Raw genomic sequence first — 22,417 nt, forward strand, 5'->3', positions numbered from 1 at the left:
TTAAAAAGGGCCAGCTATGTATGCAAGCTGAAGAAAGCCCTGTATGGACTAAAACAAGCTCTTAAAGCTTGGTATGACAAGTTGAAAAGTTTCCAGATGATTAATTGGGGATTTCAAAGTTCCAGAGCTGATACTTTTTTTTTCTTCAAAGAGATACAAGGCTCAATGATATTTGTTCTTATATATGTTGATGATATATTAATCACAAGGCCTGACAGTGGAGAACTAGAGAAGTTTATCTCAAAATTTAGTAAGACCTTTGCTTTGAAGGACTTGGGAATACTGTCATATTTTCTCGGGATAGAGGTTTTCTATGCTGATGAATGTATATATCTATCTCAGAGAAAGTATATTAAAGATCTATTGTCCAAAGCTGATATGCTGAACTGTAAAGGGTGTGACACTCCCATGGTGACTGAATAAAAACTTCAGAAAGAAGTTAAAGGATATTTGGGCCAGTATGTTGAAGATACAATAGGCTACAAAAGCTTCGTTGGAGGTTTGTAATATCTGGTATTGACCAGGCCAGAGATAGCCTTTGTTATGCATAAACTCAGTCAGTATGTAATAGCCCCAACATTGCAGCATATAATGGCTTGTAAAATAGTTCTTCGATACTTAAAGGAAACTGCAAATTATGGTCTGAAATTTTCAGGTGATAGAGAGATGAGAATCACAGGTTTTACAGATGTAGACTGGGCATGTGAAATTGATGACTGGAAATCTATAGGTGCATATTGTATCTATTTTGGAAACAACTTAGTGTCATGGTCATCTAAAAAGCAGTCAGTTACAAGTGAAGAAAGTGAATACCGAGCTTTGGCCTCTGCAAGTGCAGAAATAGCAAGGATTCAGTCATTGCTTAGTGAGCTTAATATCAAATGCACCTCAGTACCTACCATCTGGTGTGACAAAATGAGTGCAACAAAATTAGCCAAAAATCTAGTCTATCATTCACGAACCAAGCATATTGAACTGGATATGCATTTTGTCAGCGATAAAGTACTAGCAGAGGAGTTGGAAATTAACTACATTCCAAGTGAAGAACAAATTGTCGATGTCTTGACAAAGCCTTTCACATTCATCTATTTTAACTACCTCAAAACCAATCTCAACGTGCATCCATGCCCCTTGAGTTTGAGGAGGGCTGTTAAGGAAGCACATAATGTGTACATACAGGCTGCTCATGCTTAGCACGTGTGAATAATTTTAGTTAGCCAAAGTTAGTTAAGTGTGTAATGCCAGCTCAGCAAATTAGTTAAGCTTACTAAGATTCTGTTTTGTAAGCTTTCTTTCTATTAGCTAACAGAGCAGAGTATAAAATGTATGTTGTAATCATTCGTGAACTAAGAATAATGAAATAAGAAATTCAGAATCTTCTTTGAAATTTTCTCAGTAAACAAAATACATTTTCTTAGCAACCAAACAAATTGATTAGTGAGATTTCAGTTTTCAAACAATAGAGATGATGCTCACATCTATGCAAAAAATTCTAGCAGCCAGGTACAATTCTATGCAAAAATAAATATTGACGAAAAATAATCAGACACAAATTAAAAAAAAAAAGCATTTAATTTAGTGATGTCTAATCCCCCTTTTATTTTATCTATACATAATGTTAATTTTAGTTTGATTTAGACACAATGTTAATTTAGTTTGATTAAGCCCCTTTGCAAACAGAATTGACTCGATTGAATTAACATCTAGAGAGGCGAGTTCTAGAACGTGCAAAGGAGCTTATCAATGAGGCCATAGTCGATAAGCTTGACTTGAAGCTCCTGAAAATTGATACTTTAAGTACTTTTTTAGTATTAGATTTCGGCTGCTCAACTGGACTTAACACCTTCATTGCTATGCAAAATATTATTAAAGCTATAGAGCTGAAACTCTTACAAGCTGTTCACAAAAACCCTACAACTGTAGAATTCCAAGTGTTCTTCAATTATCATCCTGAGAACGACTTTAACACACTCTTTAAAACCCTTCCACATTCATGAAAATATTTTGCTGCCAATGTGCCGGGTTTTTTCCAAGATCGCTTGTTTCCCAATTCAACTCTACATATTGTACACTCATCCTTTGCATTGCATTGGATCTCCAAGATTCCGGAAGAAATAGCAGGTGGAAAATCACTGGCCTAGAATCAAGAAAGTATTCGGGGCAAAAGATTTGTTAAAGAAGTTGCGAAAGCATATTCAACTCAGTTCAAGAAGGACATCGAGTCCTTTCTGAACGCTAGAGCACAAGAACTAGTGGTCGGAGGCTTAATGTCTCAGACTGCTTTTGGTATTTTTTTTATGTTTTTGGATCTGCCCCATGGACATGGCTAAAATGGTAAGGATTTAATATATGATTAACCACAACTATAATGATTGTATTAAATTATAGAAATATGGTTTTCTCCTGTTACGAACTTTTAATGATTTTGTACTTATTGGCAATAGTTCTGTATGGCCCAAAATCAACTATATTTATATTTTTATATATTAATCGCAAGTCATTGAAGTGAATTTTGCTCAGGCGAAACTCATATTATCATAAGGAAATTCTAGTTCTAAATTTTACAAGTAAAATTTTCATATTGTAGGGAATAACTAGTGATGAAAAAACTGATTCCTTTAACATACATAATCACCACCCAACCCCCAAGGAGCTGGAGTCAATTATCAAAACAAATAAATATTTCACTATTGAGAGAATGAAGGAATTGAGAATCATATAGGGTAATCAGTACTCTTCGCTAAACGTGACACTTCGTCAGTAAGAGCTATGTTTGAGGGAGTCGTCAAGGAATGAAAGAAAATTGAAATGAAGCTGTTTGGTTACTAAGAAAATGGACTGATAGTTCTGGAAATATTTCTTAACAAACTTTATTTCTTATTTTGCTTAACTAATGATTACAGAGCAACAGTTATTTATATAATATGTAATTACGATAACATCAATTAACTAATCTGAAACTAATTGTAATCAAGCTAACTAAGCTTCAGTGCAACGCACAGTATGTTAAGCATAGTGAGCTGCTCTAACAGCCCCCCTCAAACTCAGAGGACAAATATGGACATTGAGTTTGGATCTCAAGTAATTAAACCTTATAAATGAGAGAGGCTTAGTCATTATGTCTACAATATGTTCTTCACTTGGTACATAGTGTATGTTTAACTCGCCAGCAAGAACCTTATTCCTAATGAAGTGCATATCAATCTCGATATGCTTTGTTCTTGAATGGTACACAAGGTTCTTTGCCAATTCAGTTGCACTAACATTGTCACACCATATGGTTGGCTTTTCTGTGCAACTTATTCCTAACTCAGAAAATAAAGATTTCAACCAAGTTAGCTCTGCACTTGCTGATGCCAGGGCTCTATATTCACTATCTGCACTTGATCTGGTTATCACTGATTGTTTCTTAAAAGACCAAGATATCAAATTGTTGCCTAAATAAATGCAATAAGCACCAACTAATTTCTTATCATCTAAGTCACATGCCCAGTCTGCATCAGTGAAACCAGTGAGTGTTAAGCTTCCTTCTCTAAAGAGTTTCAAACCATAATCTTGAGTTGCCTTTAGGTATCTTAGAACTCTCTTGCATGCCATTAGATGTTGTAGTGTTACTGCAGCTACATATTGGTTGAGCTTGTTTATAGCAAAAGCAATCTCAGATTTGATAAGTATCAAGTGCTGCATTCCTCCAACTATGCTCCTATAATGAGTTGGATCTTCAAGATAGTATTCAAGTTCTCCTTGAACTATCTTTTGCAATTTAGAGCCAATACTCATGGGAGTATCAATGCCCTTACATTCAGCCATTTCAACCTTCGATAATAAGTCTCTGATATACTTCCTCTGTGACAAGTATATACAGTCTGCATTATATAATACTTCAATTCCAAGAAAATAAGATAACACTCCTAGATCTTTTAGAGCAAAGGTTTTGTTGAATTCAGTTATGAAACCTTCCAACTCTGCAGTGTTTGGACCTGTGATCAGTATGTCATCAATATATATAAGAACTATGATCATAGATGCCTTAATTCTCCTAACAAACAATGAGGTATCAGAACTAGTATTAGTGAAACCCCACTCATTAAACACCCTTTAACCTTATCATACTAGGCTCTAGGGGCTTGTTTGAGACCATATAGAGACTTATGTAGTTTCTATACAAAATCAGATCTTTGAGCATCAATGAAGCCATCAGGTTGAGACATGAATACTTCTTCTGTTAATTCTCCATTCAAAAAGGCATTGTTGACATCCACTTGCCTTATTCTCCACTGATTCATCACTGCTAGGCTGAGTATTACTCTAACTGTAGCTGACTTCACAACTGGACTAAATGTCTCAAAATAGTTAACCCCTGCCACTTGTTGAAAACCCTTTGCAACAAGTCTAGCTTTGTACTTAGCTACACTTCCATATGTATTATACTTGATTCTATACACCCATTTATTCCCAACCATATACTAATCAGCTTGTCTTGGAACCAATGTCCATGTATTATTCTTAATTAAGGCATCATATTCCTCCTTCATAGCTTATAACCACTTTGAATCATTCAATGCCTCTTGTACAATGTCTGGTTCTTTGTGAGTAAGTACAACAATATAAATTTTGGGCTTGAAAATTCTTGCTTTACTTTTGGTTATCATCTTATGTGTATTTGGTTGTGAATATAGATGGAAAGAAGTATTGCCAGGATGATGATTTTGTATAGGTAAAGAGTGATGTGTACGTTCTGGAATATGTTGTATGGGTTCAGCAGTTTATTGGACATGTATGAGGGGTTGACATATTATTTATAACAGCTTGTTGTGAAATCTGATAAGTTGCTGTCTATTCTAGATGATTTAAGTGACTTGAACTGCTACTCCCAGATCTTACAGAGTCCAGATTATCAGTGCTGTTATTTTGAAATCCTGGTATCACAGGCAAGGAAGAAATATGATAGATTTGATGTGGTGTAAGGGAATTACAAGTTTGAGAATTAGCTTTAGTGTGACTATGAAAGACAGATTCAGTGGCATAAGGAAAAATTGATTCATCAAAGGTAACATGTCTTGCCACATAGACTCGACCTGAAGAGTGTAAACATTTATAACCCTTATGTGAAGGGCTGTAACCAATGAATATGCACTTACTAGAATGGTAGGCAAATTTATGTTTGTTGTAATCTCTCAAGTAAGGATAACAAGCACACCCAAAGCATCTAAGAAAATCATAATCAGGTTTGTGTTTGAATATCTTTTCATATGGGGTTATAAGTTTCAAAACATGATATGGAAGTCTATTGATGTGATATACAGCAGTGTGAAATGCATCCCACCAAAACTTAAAAGAAAGTTGGCTTGAGCTAAGAGAGTCAGACCCAATTCAACAATATGCCTATGCTTTCTCTCAACTAACCCATTTTGATGATGAGTATAAGGGCAAGGATGTCTAAAAATAATACCATAGTGGTTTAAAAACTTAGTGAATGGTCTATACTCTCCCCCCTAGTCAGATTGCATCATCTTAATGGTTGTGGTAAAGTGATTTTCAACATGTAGTTTAAAAAGCTTAAAGACCTCTAATGCGTCTGACTTTAACTTCAAATGATAGATCCATGTATACCTGCTAAAATCACCTACAAAAGTTATATAATACTGGCAACTACCTCTGGAAACAATAGGAGAAGGACCCCATAAATCAGTGTGTATAAGTTCTAAGATTTTTGAGGTTTTGGTTTCAGTGATTAGAAAGTGAAGTTTATGTATTTTGCCCATTTGACAGGCTTCACAGATATCCTGATGCATTTGTTGTTTTTGATATGCAGGTAAATGAATAGATTTTACTGTCTTGAGTATATGTGTTAGCACTTGATGATTGGGATGACCAAACCTTCTATGAAGTAAAGTGGCTTTATTGACTGAAGTTTTACAAGATGAATCATCAGTTTGATTACATGATTTTTGAGATTCTGTAACAACTTCAGAAGGAACAACAGAATTGAAATAACAGCAAGAAAGCATAGACAATGGTTTATTGAAACACATATGAGAAAGAAAAGATGAATGTGATAACTGAGAAGATGATAATGATTTCAATAACAGCATGTATAACCCTTTCTCAGCAAGACCCTGCATAAGTACCTGTCCCCTCAGAGAATCCTTCACAAAACAAACATTTCCAAGAAATTCAACATATAAGTTGTTATCAGTGGTAAGCTTTGAGACACTTAACAAATATTTGGTAATGGAAAGAACTAACAAAATATCTTTAAGTGATATAGGTGAGTGTTTGTGTTTAGAATTGGAACTTTTAAAGAGAAAGAATGCATCACCAACATGTGTTATAGGCAAACCTTGTCTATTTCCAATAATAAGCTTATCTGCTCCAATGAATTGATCTCTGACATGCATATTACCCATGTTGTTAGTGATGTGGTGTGTAGCTCCACTATCAAGATAACATCCTTCATCAGCTGTCCTTCAAAGTTTGCAATATAAGCTGCTCCAGGTGTAGAGTAAACATCAGATGAGTGATGATTTACTGATGAATTCATATCATGTGGATGATAGCCATGATAACCAGGATACTCTGTAGCAAATGAGTCTTCAAATTGTGAAACAGAACCAAGTTGTGGATCAAATTTAGCCATATAAGCAGACTTATGTCCTCTGCCGCTTCCAAATTGTCTAGGTTGAAGAACACAGTTATCAAAGTGTATGTGCTAACAAACATCAACTGCATGTCCAGCTTTATGACAAATTTGACAAATAGGCACATTATTATTAGATCCATTTCCATTAGACATTGAAGTTGAACAATGAATCATATTGAAATTATGCCTATTGTGAAGCATTGGTCTATAAGCATATGCATTCATTTGCTATCCACTGCCACCAGTATTACCAATATAACCACCAGCTGGAAATCCTTTTGGATATGTGTTGAAAGACATTCCTCTTCCTCCATTTTGATTCCTATTACCAGCATTAAATTGTCCCTGATATCCACTATAACCACCTCTCGTATTATTTCCTCTAAACTGAGAGTAGTTAGCATTCACCATTCCATAGTTTGCATTAAACAAATCTTTAGTATTCTGATTTTGTTCCAGTCTTGCCTCATGTGTTAAGAGTAAAGCATAAGCATCATCATACGACATTCTATTAGCAGTAATTATTGAAGCAAGATCTAGAAATCCAGGTCCTAGGCCATTCAAAATTTGCATTAACAAATCTTTCTCAGAAACAAGACTACCAGCACAAGCAAGCTTATCAGCAACAACTTTTACTTTTAAACAGTACTCCCCAACAGACATATTCTTTTTTCTAAGGACATTCATTTCATATCTCAATTGCATAACTCTAGCTTTAGATTTTTAAACAATACTCCAAACTATTTTTTCAATTGATATCCATGCTTCAAATGAATTTACGCAATTAAGAACAATATTTAAGATACCTTTACTTATGGAGGATAAAATCCAGCCAAGCAAGGTTTGATCCTGAGCTCGCCAATTGATGTAAGTTGGATTCGTGATTCTCTGTACTGATCCATCAACTACTGTATTAGAAATATATTGTTCTGGTATGAGTTGATTTCCAGAAATGAAATCTTCAAAACGATTTCTTCTTATTGTAGTAAGAACTTGCTTTCGCTAAATCATGAAATTTGATCGATCCAATTTGACTGGAGTGCTAAATGAAAAAGAGATATGTGATGATTGATTTATATTCATTTGATTTGGATTTGATGTTGTGCTACTGGAACTAGCCATTAGAGTGGCTCTGATACAATGAAAGAAAAGTGAAATGAAGTTGTTTGGTTACTAAGAAAATGGACTAATAGTTCTGGAAATATTTCTGAACAAACTTTATTTCTTATTTTGCTTAACTAATGATTACAGAGCAACAGCTATTTATCTAATATGTAATTACGAGAACATCAATTAACTAATCTGAAACTAATTGTAATCAAGCTAACTAATCTTCAGTGCAACGCACAGTATGTGATAACTCTATGAAATGAGAGTTATCATAGCACTTTTAGACTTAAATTAATAATACTTAGAGAGTAAATGATGTGATTCTATTGCATTTTTATTACATTTTGCATAGATATTCATTTTAGTTTAGTCTTAATGAGTTTTGCTTAATTTAAAGTAATTCGTACTTAAACTAAGTGCATAATTGTAGGTTTCCATAAGCTTATAATTCACGGAAGGAATGTTGATGCAATAGGCTTGCAAAAATGAGGAAGAACTTAGTTACAAAAGAATTGAAACAAATCTGGAACAGTGCAGTTACTGTAGCCATTGCTGTAGCAATCCTGGAACAGCGACAGAGAAAATTCTGTGCGGGATAATTGCATAATTGCGATATGCAGTTTCTTAATCTGACTTATATGCGATCTAGGCTTCCGTTTACCCTAATTTTCAACTATAAAAGAAGCACACATCATAAGGAAAAGAGAGAGTCATCACCCAAGGAGAAAAACACAAAGAAACAAAAGAAAAACAAGATTCAAGAGAGAGATTAAGGGCTGCACAAAAGGAGAATTTGCAGAAATCAATTGGGGGCTCAATCATTCTTATTCTTCTCTTGCTTTCTCGTTTTCTATTTATTTATGGGGATGTGTTTCATGGCTGAAACTTTGTTCTTTATTTTTCTTTTACAAACCATGAACTAAATTTATTTGTAGTTGAGTGATAAACAATCTTGATGGTTTATTGACTAGAAATATGTGTTGCCGCATGTTTGCTGTAGCAGTTTGTTTTGATAGTATTTATTTTATTCATTATTTCGGTTGATCACCCATTTAATGATACTAGCTAATAAACAGCCACTAAAGGGCATATCTTAGTGGAACATATCAGAACAATACTTGATCTTAAATTGAGTTTCCCGGATTGAGTTTTACTTGAGTCCCAAAAGGGCCATACTTGATTTAAGATTAGTGATGAACTAGACATAAGGATTCACATTGTAGGGTAAATAGAACCTAAGCGTGTAATGCTATATCTTATATTGGCATAGCAACTGATCATTGTTAGGTTGCATATAGATATAAGATATCCAACATGCGACGGCTGAGGATACATAAGAATTATGCCCAGTACTGTAGCAAATACTACAGCAACTAAGCCAACCATTAGAAAATAGTCAAGACCATTAAGAGAGTTTATTCACTCAACTACTCTATATTCTCATTGTTTTTATCTTTGAGTTTGACGTGATAATCTACTTTGTTGCATTTTATTTATTGTGTTTTTATTATAATTAGTAAATTAGTTTCATCAATTGTTTATCTTAATTTAGACACAAAATCTGCACTGTTAAGATTGATGTAGCAAGTATAATAACATCAATCCCTGTGGAGACGATCTTGAATACTCATCACTTTATTACTTGTTATGTACACTTGAACATTGACACCAATAACATTAGTATTTATACCCAACAGTATGCTTATAACAATCTTTAACTAATCTGCTAAGTTGGCACTACTAATTAACACGCTTGCTCTGTATTTTCTTTATCTTAGCCTTCACCTTCTTTTGTTCAGCATAGTGAGCTGCTCTAACAAGGAACATTTCGGGGATGAATTCGTAGAGCCGTTTTTCAACCATTTCACTGTAAAAGTTGAAGAGAATGCCTCTAGAGTTGAGAAATTTCAGAACCCGATCGACTTGTTCATCCTACTCAAGCACATCGTAGATAAATTAAATTGATTATAGACGTGTTTGGGGCAGTTGCGCTGCCACTGCACAGCTGCTCCCCATGTCTATTCTAGGAGAACATTCCGGTAGAATATGGCTTGGGGAGCAGCTGCGCGGTGGCAGCACAACTGCCCCAAACGTGCTATAGATTTGTTATGCTTTCAGAAATATTTCAGCAAATAAATTTCGGTCAAGATCTAGCTAGCTATCATATCGTTCTTTGTCCGAAAGAATCTACGGGCCTTTTTAGTATCCTGTATTGTTTTTCAACAGGTATTCCTTGAAAATAAAAATGAGTTTGCTGTATTTTAAATTTAAATATGCGTCTGGTATCATTTTCTATATCTTATATTTTTAATAGAAAATAATAACATGTGTTCAGTAGACATAATTATAAAAACAAATAATTCATAAAGCAATTAAATAAACAATTAAATTATTAAATCATATCAGTGATAGTTATGTTATTTTTTGTTTTTAAAGTTAATCCCTCCGTGTTCGGTAGATGTAATTAAAAATAATTAAAATATTAATAATTGTTTTGGCAGTATTAATTTTAGGAGCAATTTTTTTACTAAATATGCAAGTTATACTCATGTTAAAAAGTAATATAATATAATATAATATAATGAAATTAATTTTTGTTCATCTGTTCAATCTCCTAACTTATCAAATTATTATATTTTAAAAATTATTACAAGCGTATTATTTTTAACATGTTAAGTTACTTTTGCAAGATATAAAATTCATAATAACTGCTACAATCTCGCATATAATAACATTAATCATATGAGTAAATTTTCCTCCCCCCATTTATTAAACCTACGAATATTAAATTGATGTTAGAAAAAATAATATTTTTTTTAAATTTATCTATTTTTCTTTTTCAATAAACAACCACATACGTCTGAGATTAATAAAACAATTTTTTTTCTTTTATCTTGTTTCTTCTCTATTTCTGTCCCTTTCTCCTTATCTCTCTCTATTATTAGTTTCTTCATCACCTGCGATAATAATATTATTACTAATGGTTTAATTCAATTTGAGGAAACAAATTCAACAATAACGACGGTGGGTTTGAACTTTAATAATAAAAATATAATGAAAGATTCTGGAAAATGAAGATAGAAGGGTTACGTGCTTTGTTTGTTTGGAAAGAGAAATAAAGAACATGGGAACTGGCATTGTTTGTTTCAAGGAATAAATTACTATTTGTTTTATGAAATGCACTGAACAGCTTAGAGCTAAAAGTTCTCTAAACCATGCCTATTGCCTAGTTTGTGGGCTTAAATTTTGCATTTTATGAATCACGTTTTCTTAAAGTAACTACTGATCACTTCACCTAAATTCTATAAACAAAAATGGAAATGGGCTTCCGAAAATGATACCGAACAGGCCAAGATCCCATTAAGAATAAGGTTTTCCAATGTAATTCATATTAGAGGCGTTAATATTATTGGTTCGTATTCGCTTCAAACGGGTATATACTATAAGGAAGTTTAATTTTTACTGTTTTAGAGGGTAGGTATCAGGCTCAAAGTAGGAGTTTATTATTATTTTTAATTAATGGGTATCAATTTAAAAAAAAAATTCATTACATGGTTTGTATTAGAACAACTGAACCCACCATTTTTTGTTTGTTAAAACTAAATTTAAGAAAAGAGTAATAATAAATATCCCAAAATTTTATTTTAAATTTTATCCAAATGATGTGACATATAATATGTCATTTAAAATTTTGTTTTAAAACTAAATTATTATAAGGAAAAAGATAAATACGCTCTCAAAGTTTGAAAAAATGATCATGTAAACTCTTTTTTAATAAAAGACCCAAGACTCCCTTTTGATTAGGGATAAAAAAATTAATGAGCTAGATCGAGCTTTACGAAGACCCAAACCCATAATAAGGTACACAAGTCTGGGCCCTCTAAAACCCCATCTAAGTTTGGAGGGTGGGGCGCTGGGTTTAGGCTAGACCTAAGTTTCAACAAAATTTTTAAATAATTTTTGAAATAATTGTAAACTTGAAATTAGATAATAATCAATAATGAAATGAAGAAAACAATTGTCTCAAAATAAAATAATAAATAAAGAATATAAAAGCTCACAAATTTATTTTTTTTTTAATACTGAATTCTAATTCAAGTATCTTTTTTATTAGTTAATGCTACCCCCTATCAGAAAGAGAAAAATTAAGCCTACCTAAAGCCTGAAGGTCTAAAACTAATTGACCTTTCAACAATTAAGCTTGATAGTAAAATCTGAAATGATTGGAAATTGATTCATAATTTTAATTTATAAATTTAAATTTAATTATTTAAAATTATATAAAAGTCTGGGCTTGGCCTGGACTTTTTTTTTAATCTCTTGTCCAGGCCCTATCACAATATACTTGAGATTTTTTACCCATGTCAAACCCTCATGCATGGGGTTGGGCCTAAGATCGCCGGATCAACCAAGGTTTTTTGTCGAGCCTACTTTTGATCATAGTATCTATGACTTCATTAACCAAAAAAAAAAAAATTAACTCTGATGTTTTATAAAAATATAATATAGCATTAAAATAAGTGTAATTATATATATATATATATATATATATATATATATATATATTTTCACATAATTTTAATGTTAAAAAATATCTTAAATTTTTATAATCTATTAGGCAGATTTTGTTGTATTAAAGTAAATTTTATAGTAAATGGAAACATAATTTTAAATAATATATAAAATAATTTTATTATAATCAATAAGTGAAATATATTTTATTAGTTGTAAAATCTATTTAACCAAAAGAGTTTTTAAAATATTTACAGTAAAAAAAGATATTGTTCAAATAAATATTATAATTTATAACTTTAAGATTATTTTAAATTTTAAAGTGTTTTTAGTATTGTTAGTCAATTGGACAAATTAAATTATTATGCTCGTTTTACTTATTAAAAAATTTAAATTTTATTTTTTTAGTTACTATATTTGATTAGTGTTAAAAATTATTTGATTATCAAGCGATGAAAATGTTATTTTGTGCTTATATTATAATTTATATTTGTGTTTATGCAATATATTATGAATTATTAATTATACTTAATTTTGTGTATTTTTGTGCGTTTATCAGGTAAAATATTAATTTCACGTAACTCAATACTCCAAACAGATAAGCGGATGTCAAATTTGAATTCCGAAGGTCTGAAAATCTTAAGATGAGTTAAGATCGGTTTAAAATTGAGCTTGTACAAAAAAGTTGACTTTTTATTGACCGACCACTGACTGAATGATAAAATGAACTTACAATAGATATGATTGCATTGGATAATTGTCAATTTTGACTAAATCTCAACCATTCATAATTTAATGGCCATGATTGTGCCATGTGGCAATGGTTGGTAAAGCAAGTTGTATGATCCGAACCTTTATATTCCGGTGGACCCGATCCACCCATTAACCCACCAAATCTCAACCGTTCTTTGACTGAATCAGACGCTTCACATGATCCCACGTACAATGTTTACTTTTGAAGTTGGACCAGCTATTTGATCTTGACCTAATGGTTGTAAGGAGCACATGCATAAAGTTTATAATGGACCGCAAAACAGTAGATTATGAATGTATTTTTCTATAAATAGAATCTTTTTTTTTTGTTTTGAGCATCTCTCTTCTCCTCAATTTCTCTCAATTTCTCTGTAATCTTATTTTTTCATTTGTGTGTTAATATTTTACATAATTATTTTTATAAATAAATTTAGTTTTATTTTCAATTTTAATTGTTTTTATTTCTTTTAATTATGAGTAACTTAATTTTAATAATTATTTTATTTCAATTATTCATAGTTAAATAATAATAGTTAGGTAAGGTGAAACTATTATTATATAAATAAATATGATTAAAAGGAATAAAATAAATATAAATTAAATTAAATATGATTTAATCAAATTCTATTTTTAATTATATAAATTAAATTATTTTATATTTAATTTTATACATATTTTATATTTTGAAATTTTGATTTATTATACATAAACAAGGGAATTTAGCACAATAAATTCTTAATATCTCAATATAAGGTTTGGTAAAATGATATTTTAACTTATTGTAAACAAATTAAATTTTGGCACAATAAATACTTAATCCATAATAAAATTAATGAGAAAATAATAATAATTTATATAATAAATCTTTTGGGCAATAAATCTAAATAAAAAATGACAAAAAGAATTGATTAAATTTTATTTATTACTAAGAGTGGATCCATAACCCTAACTAATTCAATTCCATGGTTTCACTTAAATTAAGTTGCATATATTCAAGTTTTTTTTCATTTTTAGATAAAATAAAATAAACAAATTAAATTTTTTTTTCTGTGGATCGAGACCGAAGTATAATATAACAAGACACTCTTATACTTGAGAGTTAGAAATAACTTTTAAGTTATGTCAATATTCAAAGGATATTATGATAAAAAAGAAGTCTTGATATATGTTATTGGAAACTTAGAGGTTTCCAAAACTATTTCCTCAACTTTGGTAGTGTAGCTGTTATTTTTATTTTTATTATAATATTTTTTACTAATTAAACCCATAAAAATCCTATATAAACAATTAATAAATGTTTAGATTTATTAAACTAAAAACTAAAATTTGGTTTATATTTTTTCATCGAACATCAACAATACTCTCAGATATTTATTTTTGGTAAACTTTTTACTTTTATTCAATTATTTTAAACTGTAAACAACAATGCTCCTTGATGAGTCCCTCAAACACAGCTCTTACTCCTAAAGTGTAAATTTTAGCTGAGAATTTTATATGCCCCACAGGACGATTCAATTTTTCCATTCTCTCAATGGTGAAATTTTCATTTCTTTGGATGATTGCCTTTAACTCTTTAGGGGTTGTTGTGTGTGTAGGCGAGTTGAATGAATCTACTTTTTCCTCACTAAATACTCCCTGCAAAAACAAAATCATATGTTTAATTTATAATTAAAATTTATAAAAATATGGGCAATGACACTTTCATTATTGTCTTCAAATGTTATTTTTACTACTTAGATCTGTTGCAGATTTTGAAGATCTTATTTCTTCTTTGGTGTTAAAGTAGTAATAGAGAAAATACACGGTTGATAGTGTATGACATTTTTCACTTACAAGTAAATTATTTGAGACTAGTACGAATTTAAAATAATTAATTTATTTGTTATGAAATCATATTTACCCTTAAACCATGCATTTTTCTTATGACGAAATGGTTTTAAAATTTACAAGAAACTTAAGTGGTAAAAACAATTCCCCCCAAAAAAATAAATATTTGTGGTGATCTATTGATTCTTACCATTTTTGCCAAGTCCACGAGGCATGATCCCAAAACATCAGCTAATACACCGGGGCCAGTCTGAGAAAAAGGAATCCCATCTGGTATAGCATGTATTGTAATGACCATCAAGCCTCCGGGCACAAGTTCTTGTGCTCTGGCATTCAAAAAGGACTCCATGTCATTCTTGAACTGACCGGAATATGCCTCAGCGACTTCTTTTACAAATCTCCGGCGCCGAGCACTTTCCTTATTCCATAGAGGAGAATTTTGATCTACAAGTTCTTTTGGAACCTTGGAGAGCCAATGCAGGGAGTAGGAAGAATGTACAAAATGCAGAGTTGCCTTGGGGAACAAGCGGTTGTGAAAAGAACCCGGCACACCGGCAGCAAAGTATTTTCTTGAGTGAGGAAGGGATTTAAAGAGTGTGTTAAAATCATTGTCGTAATGATCATTGAATAACACTTGAAATTCTATAGATGAAATGTTTTGGTGATCAGGTTGCAAGAGCTTCAGCTCTACAGCTTCAATGATGTTTTGCACAGCAATGAAAGTGTTAGGTCCAATGGAGCAGCCCAAATCTGCTATTTGAAATGTATTGGAAGCATCAAATTTCAGGAGTTTCAAGTCAAGCTTATCAGATATTGCTTCATAGATCAGCTCCTTAGCAGCATCCACAACTCGTCTCTGTAGCCATTAAATCAATCGAGTCAATTGGGGCTAAAGTGAAGAAAATGCAGACCTAAGGTACATATACAGAAATAATATAATAATAAGGGCATCAACGTAAATTATTCATAGAAATGGGCTTTCGTTTGGGCAAGAGAAATGGGCTCAAACAACCCATAATTTTTGGGTTGGATAATTGCACCCCTCCAAGAACCTACTAAAACCCTTTTTGGTGGACACTTCTTATTGCTTGAGAAAAGTGCTGCATATGTGTTCTTGTGACATTAAAATATGCCAGTCAAGTTACCCATCTCAACTTTTAGTTTCTCTTTCTCTTTTATCCATATCCAAAACTAATAAAGAAGATACGCGAATTTGGTTTATGCTTTTTGATTTAATCAAATTCTTAAAGAGCTTGTATTGGGGAAAAACACTGAGAAAACAATGTAGGTCTAATTAAATAAGTTTCATGTTGTTCGATTATACTAATCTCCTAATGTTGTAAAACATATACTGAATGTCATTTTTTTTTAATCTTACCATTTTACCTTTGTTAGTTGCTACTTAACTGAAAAATTAAATCTAAAATTATCAGAAAAATAAGGGCTTTCTCATAATTTTCTAATTAATTTTTAAAAATTTTTAGAATTAATTGAAAAATTAAATGTAAAATAGATATGTATACTACTTTTTGGAGAATAATTCAATTAATTAAATAACTAAAGGTACTCATATTATCAATACCAAACAATCATTAAGAGTAAAATTGCAAGATCAGCAAAAATTTGATATTAAGAGAGTTTGGATGTACTTTAAAATATAAGTGAAATTTCGATTAGTTTAGTCAAACAACATGATGTTTCACTCCTCATCTTTACAAAGGACAAATTTGTAAATGCCAAAGAAGAGAGGTTAATTTTGTTAGACAAATAGAGAGTGCAGTAGTGTGGCTCTCATTCTTTTTACAAACTATTTTTCGACATAACATAATTCCAGCTCTGAATGTGCCCGTAATTCTTCCTCTCTAACTAAATTGGACATTCTAACTAAATTTAACTAATATATTTATTATATAAATACCCTTATACCAAATTACTATTAGACTCACATCTTAAGTAATAGGAAAGGAACACAAAAATATTAAGAGACAATTTTATCCTTATCCACCTTGCCAACATGTTCTTCTACAGACCATTAGGACAAAATCACGTTTTAACAAACCATGTCCATCAATAGATCCATCGTAAAGGTACTTTTATTTTTGGAAAATGATTGGAAATTAGTAAAGCTGACGAGCAATTTGTGAGTTTGGTGGTGTTTGTGATGAGATTACTTACGAGCAATACTCAAAAGAATCAGGGCAATCGGATGGCTCTAATGCTTAACTAGTAAAGACAAATTGTTTGCTATATGACATGAGTAGATCATTTTATTCTCATTTCTCAAGTAATTTGCCAGTAATTTTGTTAGACCATTGGAGAAGTAATATACGTTAGAGAGAGCAAAAGGGTAAGAAAAAGAGGCAATGGGTCATTTTTTAAATTGTACAATTTAGAAATACGGCTCTGTTTAGAATTATGGAGGGTGCCGAGTGTAAAATTTTAATTTACAAATTTTAAATATGAGTGTAAAGAGTAAATGAATTTCGAAAGTAATAATTACAGTGCATGTAGTCCACCATCTAAATTAACATTCATCATTAATTTTCCTAACAAGATTTAAAATATGAAGCATTATTACTCTGAGATTTCAAAATAATAATAATAATACTGATAAAAAAAATACAATACCAAAAAGAATTAGAAACCTTGAATCTCATAGATATCAATTCATTTCAATTTCAAGGCTGAAGAATTATACCTGGAGGGTTGAGTTTTTAGCGTAGCTGTGAGCACCATCTCCACTAACCATGGGATATGATTGAGCCATTAGTTTTCTCTTCTTCTCCGAAGAGATGCCTAAATCTGATCTCTTTTAAAAAGAAAAGGCTAATAATTGGCTTGAGGGCTAAGGCTGGTTTGATCAAAACCACTTTACAGCGAGATGACTTTGAATGAAGGGATCCACATCTCTTCGTCAACGCATCGCCCCCACCTCGCCCCCACATGCACTTATGGTGGGATAAAACTGTGATGCAATTGTGGTACCGTGTCACAGTTATACCCAATCGTTAGATTTTTACCCATTTAAGTGGATCCCACTCATTTAAGTGGATCCAACGGCTGGTGTAATTGTGCCACGGTACCACAGTTGCACTGTAACCCGACCCCTTGTAGTGATTAATTACACTCTAAGTCTTTAACTTTTTTAAAATTCAAATAAAATTATTAGTTCCACCTCTATTGATTAAAAATGCGAGTTGTCTTTTAGACTTAAAAGAGTTATATAGTTAAATTGACGTTATGACAAGTCTTTCTTAAATATCAAAGATTGTGAAAGTTAAAAGGCCTAAGTAAAAAGGGTGAAAATATTTATTTATTCTAGTTTTTAGTAAGTAATCATTCAGTGTCGAGGTGTGACTGAATAGTTTTTTAAATAATTTTATTCGATTAGTATCGGGTTCAAATTTTGAAGAGGACAAAAATGATAATAAAAATTTTTTTTCCACCCCTTATTATTATTTTTTTAAAAAAAAGGCAACCATTTAACATTTATTTGGTGTAATCTTCACTCTATCATCTTATGTAAACATTGATGCTGACCTCTTTTGACTAAATTATTTTAGTGTTAAGGCCTCTTTCCACATCAAGCCGATAACTTAGAATAGTCCCAAGAATGGTCATGTTTACTCTCAACCATTCATTTATTTTTCTTAGACGTCACTTACATGAGGAGTGAGGACGAGGTTTCTTCTTTAGTTAGTCAATTTGACGAGGTTTTTTTTTTTCTTTAGTTAGTCAATATAGCAAATATGCATTCAAATTAAATCTACTATCTTAAACCATAAAAATTTTATTTCCACTATCTTAACAATAGCAAATTAAAAAAATTTACTGTGGAGGCAAATCGGTTCTAATTCAACCCTTTTTGAACTTGGGCTTTGCCCACCAAAACTAATAAAAAATGAATACTTCTAAATTTAGGTTATTATTGAAAAAATTATTTTCCAACTCACATTACAATATATACTTATTGTTCGCATGTACATATCATTCGAGTAAAGGATAAACTGTAACCTAAAAAAAAACAATTTGGACGAAATGTTCCGAGCATGTTTTGGTTTTCATAAATAAACTGCCAAACAAAGTGAGAATGTATAAACTAATAAAATTGAACATCTCAATAATTAGTTTTAGGCATTCAAAAATTGTTTACCGAAAAAGATTGATTAGTATTAAAGATTATTTAATTATCAAGCGATAATATGCTATTTTATGCTTATGTTATAATTTATATTTGTGTTTATGTAATATATTAGGAATTATTAAGTATGTTTTAAATATATTTAATTTTTTGTATTTGTATGTGTTTATTAAGAAAAATATTAATTTCACGTAATTCGAGGCTCCAAACAGATAAACGGAGGTCAAATTTGAATTTCGGAGGTCCAAAAACCTTAAGATCAGTCAAGATGGGCTTAAAATTGGGCTTGTGTAGAAAAAGTTGACTTTTTCTGTTGACCGAACACTGATTGGATGATGAAATGAGCTTACAATAGATATGAGTGCATGGGATAGTTGGCAATTTTGACTAAATCTCAATCGTTCATGATTCAATGGCCATGATTGTGCCACGTGGCAATGGTTGGTGAAGCAAGTTGTAGAATCCGAATCTTTGTATTCGGGTCGACCCGATCCACCCATTAACCCGCCAAATCTCAACCGTTCTTTGGCCAAATCGAACGAGTCAAATGATGCCACGTGTGATGTTGACTTTTGAAGTTTGACCAGCCGTTGGATCTTGATTTAATGGTTGTGAGGAGCACATGCATGAAGCTTATGATGGACTGCAAAGCACTGGATTATGAATTTATTTTTCTATAAATAGAGCCTCATTTTTATGTTTTTAATCATCTCTCTACAACTCTCTTCTTCTCAAATTCTCTCAATCTCCCTGTAATCTTGATTTTCAGGTGTGTTTTTAATATTTTGTATAATTATTTAATAAATAAAATTAGTTTTATTTTCAATTTTAGTTGTTTTTATTACTTTTAATTATAAGTAATTCAATTTTAATATTTCTTTTTATTTCAATTATGCTCAACTAAATAATATTAGTTAGGGGAAGGTGAAACTCTTAGGAAATAAATATGATTTAATCAAATTCTATTTTTAATTTTATAAATTAAATTATTTTCTCTTTAATTTTATACATATTTTATATTTTGAAATTTTGATTTATTGTAGACAAACAAATGAATTTGGCACAATAAATTCTTAATATCTTTAATATAAAGAATGGTAAAATAGTATTTTGACTTATTGTAGACAAATTAAATTTTGGCACAATAAATACTTAATCCATCATAAAATTAAAGAGAAAATAATAATAATTTATATAATTAATCTTTTGGGCAATAAATCTAAAAAAAAGGCAAAAAGAATTTATTAAGTTTTATTTACTACTAAGAGTGGATCCACAACCCTAACTAGTTCAATTTCATAGTTTCATTTAAATTAAGTTGTTTATATTCAAGTTTTAATTTCAATTGTTAGGTAAAATAAAATAAACAAATTAAATCTTTTCTCTGTGGATCGATCTTGGATTCATCGAGCTATAATACAACAAGAGACTCTTATACTTGGGAGTTTAAAATTACTTTTAAGTTGTACCAAGTTTTTAGCGCCGTTACCGGGGAAAAATTTTTTATTTAGTTTGTTTTTCCTTTTTTTATTTTTCTCTTATATGTAAATTTTCATTTGCCCCCTTTTCCTTTTCTTAAATTCTCTTTTATCGCCACATCTTTCATAATTCTAGTTTCACCTCAATAATTCTCGTTTCTAGCTCATACTTCTCATAATTATGTTTTGACCCCGATATCTTTCAGAAGTTTCACGTTCATCCCACATGGCTCATTCTAAACTTCTAAAAATTACGGTGTGGCCATTAAATTAAAAATAATTTGCAATAGGATCCCTAGACGAAATTCCTCAAAATAATCAAGACTTGGACATACTTTGGACATATTTTGGACATATTTGGACTTATTTTGGACTTAATTTGGACCAAACTAACTCTAACTACTAACTCTTAACTTACTAACTGCTAACTCCTAACCTTTTTTATTTCAGTTATTTAATTTCCTGCATTTATTTTATTTCGTATTTATTTATTTTTGCTTTACTGGTGGGTTCAACCACCAAACTAACTACTAACTCTTAATTTTTTTTTCAGTTATTTAATTTTCAGTATTTATTTTATTTTGTATTTTTTTGCTTTATTTTTTTATTGGTGGGTTCAACCACCATTTTTTTAGTTATTTTATTATTTTGCATTTATTTTTTTATTTTTTATTTTTTGCTTTATTGGTGGGTTCAACCACCAAAATTGTTATTTAATTTTAGTTTTAATTTTCTTTTGTACACTTATATTATTTGCATATTTAATTTTTTTATTAATTTGTGTGAATATTATCTTTATAACATAACCATTGCATGAGACGTTGGTCTCGAACTTCAAGTAGCAAGTTAATTCGTAGATCTCAATCTCCACCACCAATCATGGATGAGAACCAAGATGAAAACTTTGTGCACGAACCTAATCCTCAGATTGATCAGGGAGATAATCATTTTCAACATGAGCATGATCAGAATCAGCCAAGAACTCTGAGAGACTACATGAATCTAACCAGAACTGGAGTACCATCGTGTATAGTATTTTCCTCCATAAGCATCTCGATTCAACTTTAAACCAGGTATTATTTAACTTTTACCAACATTTCATGGTTTAGAATCCGAGAATCCGTACTTGCATCTAAGAGATTTTGAGAAAGTTTGTAATACATACACATACCAAAATTGTAGCGTGAACATAATTAGGTTAAAGTTTTTTCCTTTTTCATTAAAAGATAAAGCTAAAACTTGGCTACAAAACCTTAGATCTGGATCAATAAGAACTTGGAATAACATGCAAGAACAATTTTTGAAAAAATTCTTTCCACCTCATAGAACAAATTCTTTTAAAAGACAAATCACTTCTTTCACTCAAAAAAATGGAGAAACATTATACCAATGTTGGGATAGGTTTAAAGAGTTGCTTAACATATGTCCACATCATGATTTTGAAACTTGGTGATTGGTCATTTACTTCTACGAGGGCTTAATACCCCAAAGTAGACAGGTTGTTGAAATGATGTGTAATGGTGAATTTAGAGATAAAAATCATGAGGATGCACTAGATTATCTTAACCAATTAGCTGAAAATGCACAACATTGGGATACTGTTGGAACTTTTGAATTGACAAATAAACAACAATCATCTCCATCTAGTGGAGGAATCCATAACCTTAGGGAAGATTATGATTTACAAGCAAAATTTGCATCCGTAGTTAGGAAAGTTGAAGCTTTGGAGCATAAAAAGAGTGATCGAGTAAAATTTGTTCAAGAAATTGCATGTAACATATGTAGTTCGAATGATCATTTCACTCAAGACTGTCCCACTCTGCCTGCAATTAAAGAATGTCAAATTATCAAGCTAATGCCATTAACACCTTTAATAAATGTTCAAGTGGGACATAAATATGATTTAATCAAATTCTATTTTTAATTTTATAAATTAAATTATTTTCTATTTAA

The 22,417-nt window shown here is 31.1% G+C and overlaps 1 protein-coding gene, 1 non-coding gene and 1 pseudogene across 2 annotated transcripts; 1 reads left to right on the top strand and 2 right to left on the bottom strand.

The window, feature by feature from the left end:
* The first annotated feature begins 1,322 nt into the window (after positions 1-1,322).
* LOC112097868 lies at positions 1,323-2,722 on the top strand (annotated as a pseudogene).
* An 11,691-nt stretch (positions 2,723-14,413) lies between these two features.
* Positions 14,414-17,687, bottom strand: LOC112097869 (probable S-adenosylmethionine-dependent methyltransferase At5g37990). Its single transcript, XM_024183460.1, has 3 exons — positions 17,544-17,687; positions 15,036-15,701; positions 14,414-14,653 (listed from the first exon to the last, which is right to left on the bottom strand). Exons 1-3 carry the CDS (start codon positions 17,610-17,612, stop codon positions 14,414-14,416), a joined length of 975 nt encoding a protein of 324 aa, XP_024039228.1. The 5' UTR covers positions 17,613-17,687.
* Positions 17,688-21,797: 4,110 nt separating this feature from the next.
* Positions 21,798-21,904, bottom strand: LOC112098605. Its single transcript, XR_002905716.1, has one exon. It is a non-coding gene; the product is annotated as a small nucleolar RNA R71 (small nucleolar RNA).
* Between the last annotated feature and the right edge of the window lie 513 nt (positions 21,905-22,417).

This window comes from Citrus clementina, unplaced genomic scaffold, assembly GCF_000493195.1.
Source record: "Citrus clementina cultivar Clemenules unplaced genomic scaffold, Citrus_clementina_v1.0 scaffold_5, whole genome shotgun sequence".
NCBI classification, from domain to species: domain Eukaryota; kingdom Viridiplantae; phylum Streptophyta; class Magnoliopsida; order Sapindales; family Rutaceae; genus Citrus; species Citrus x clementina.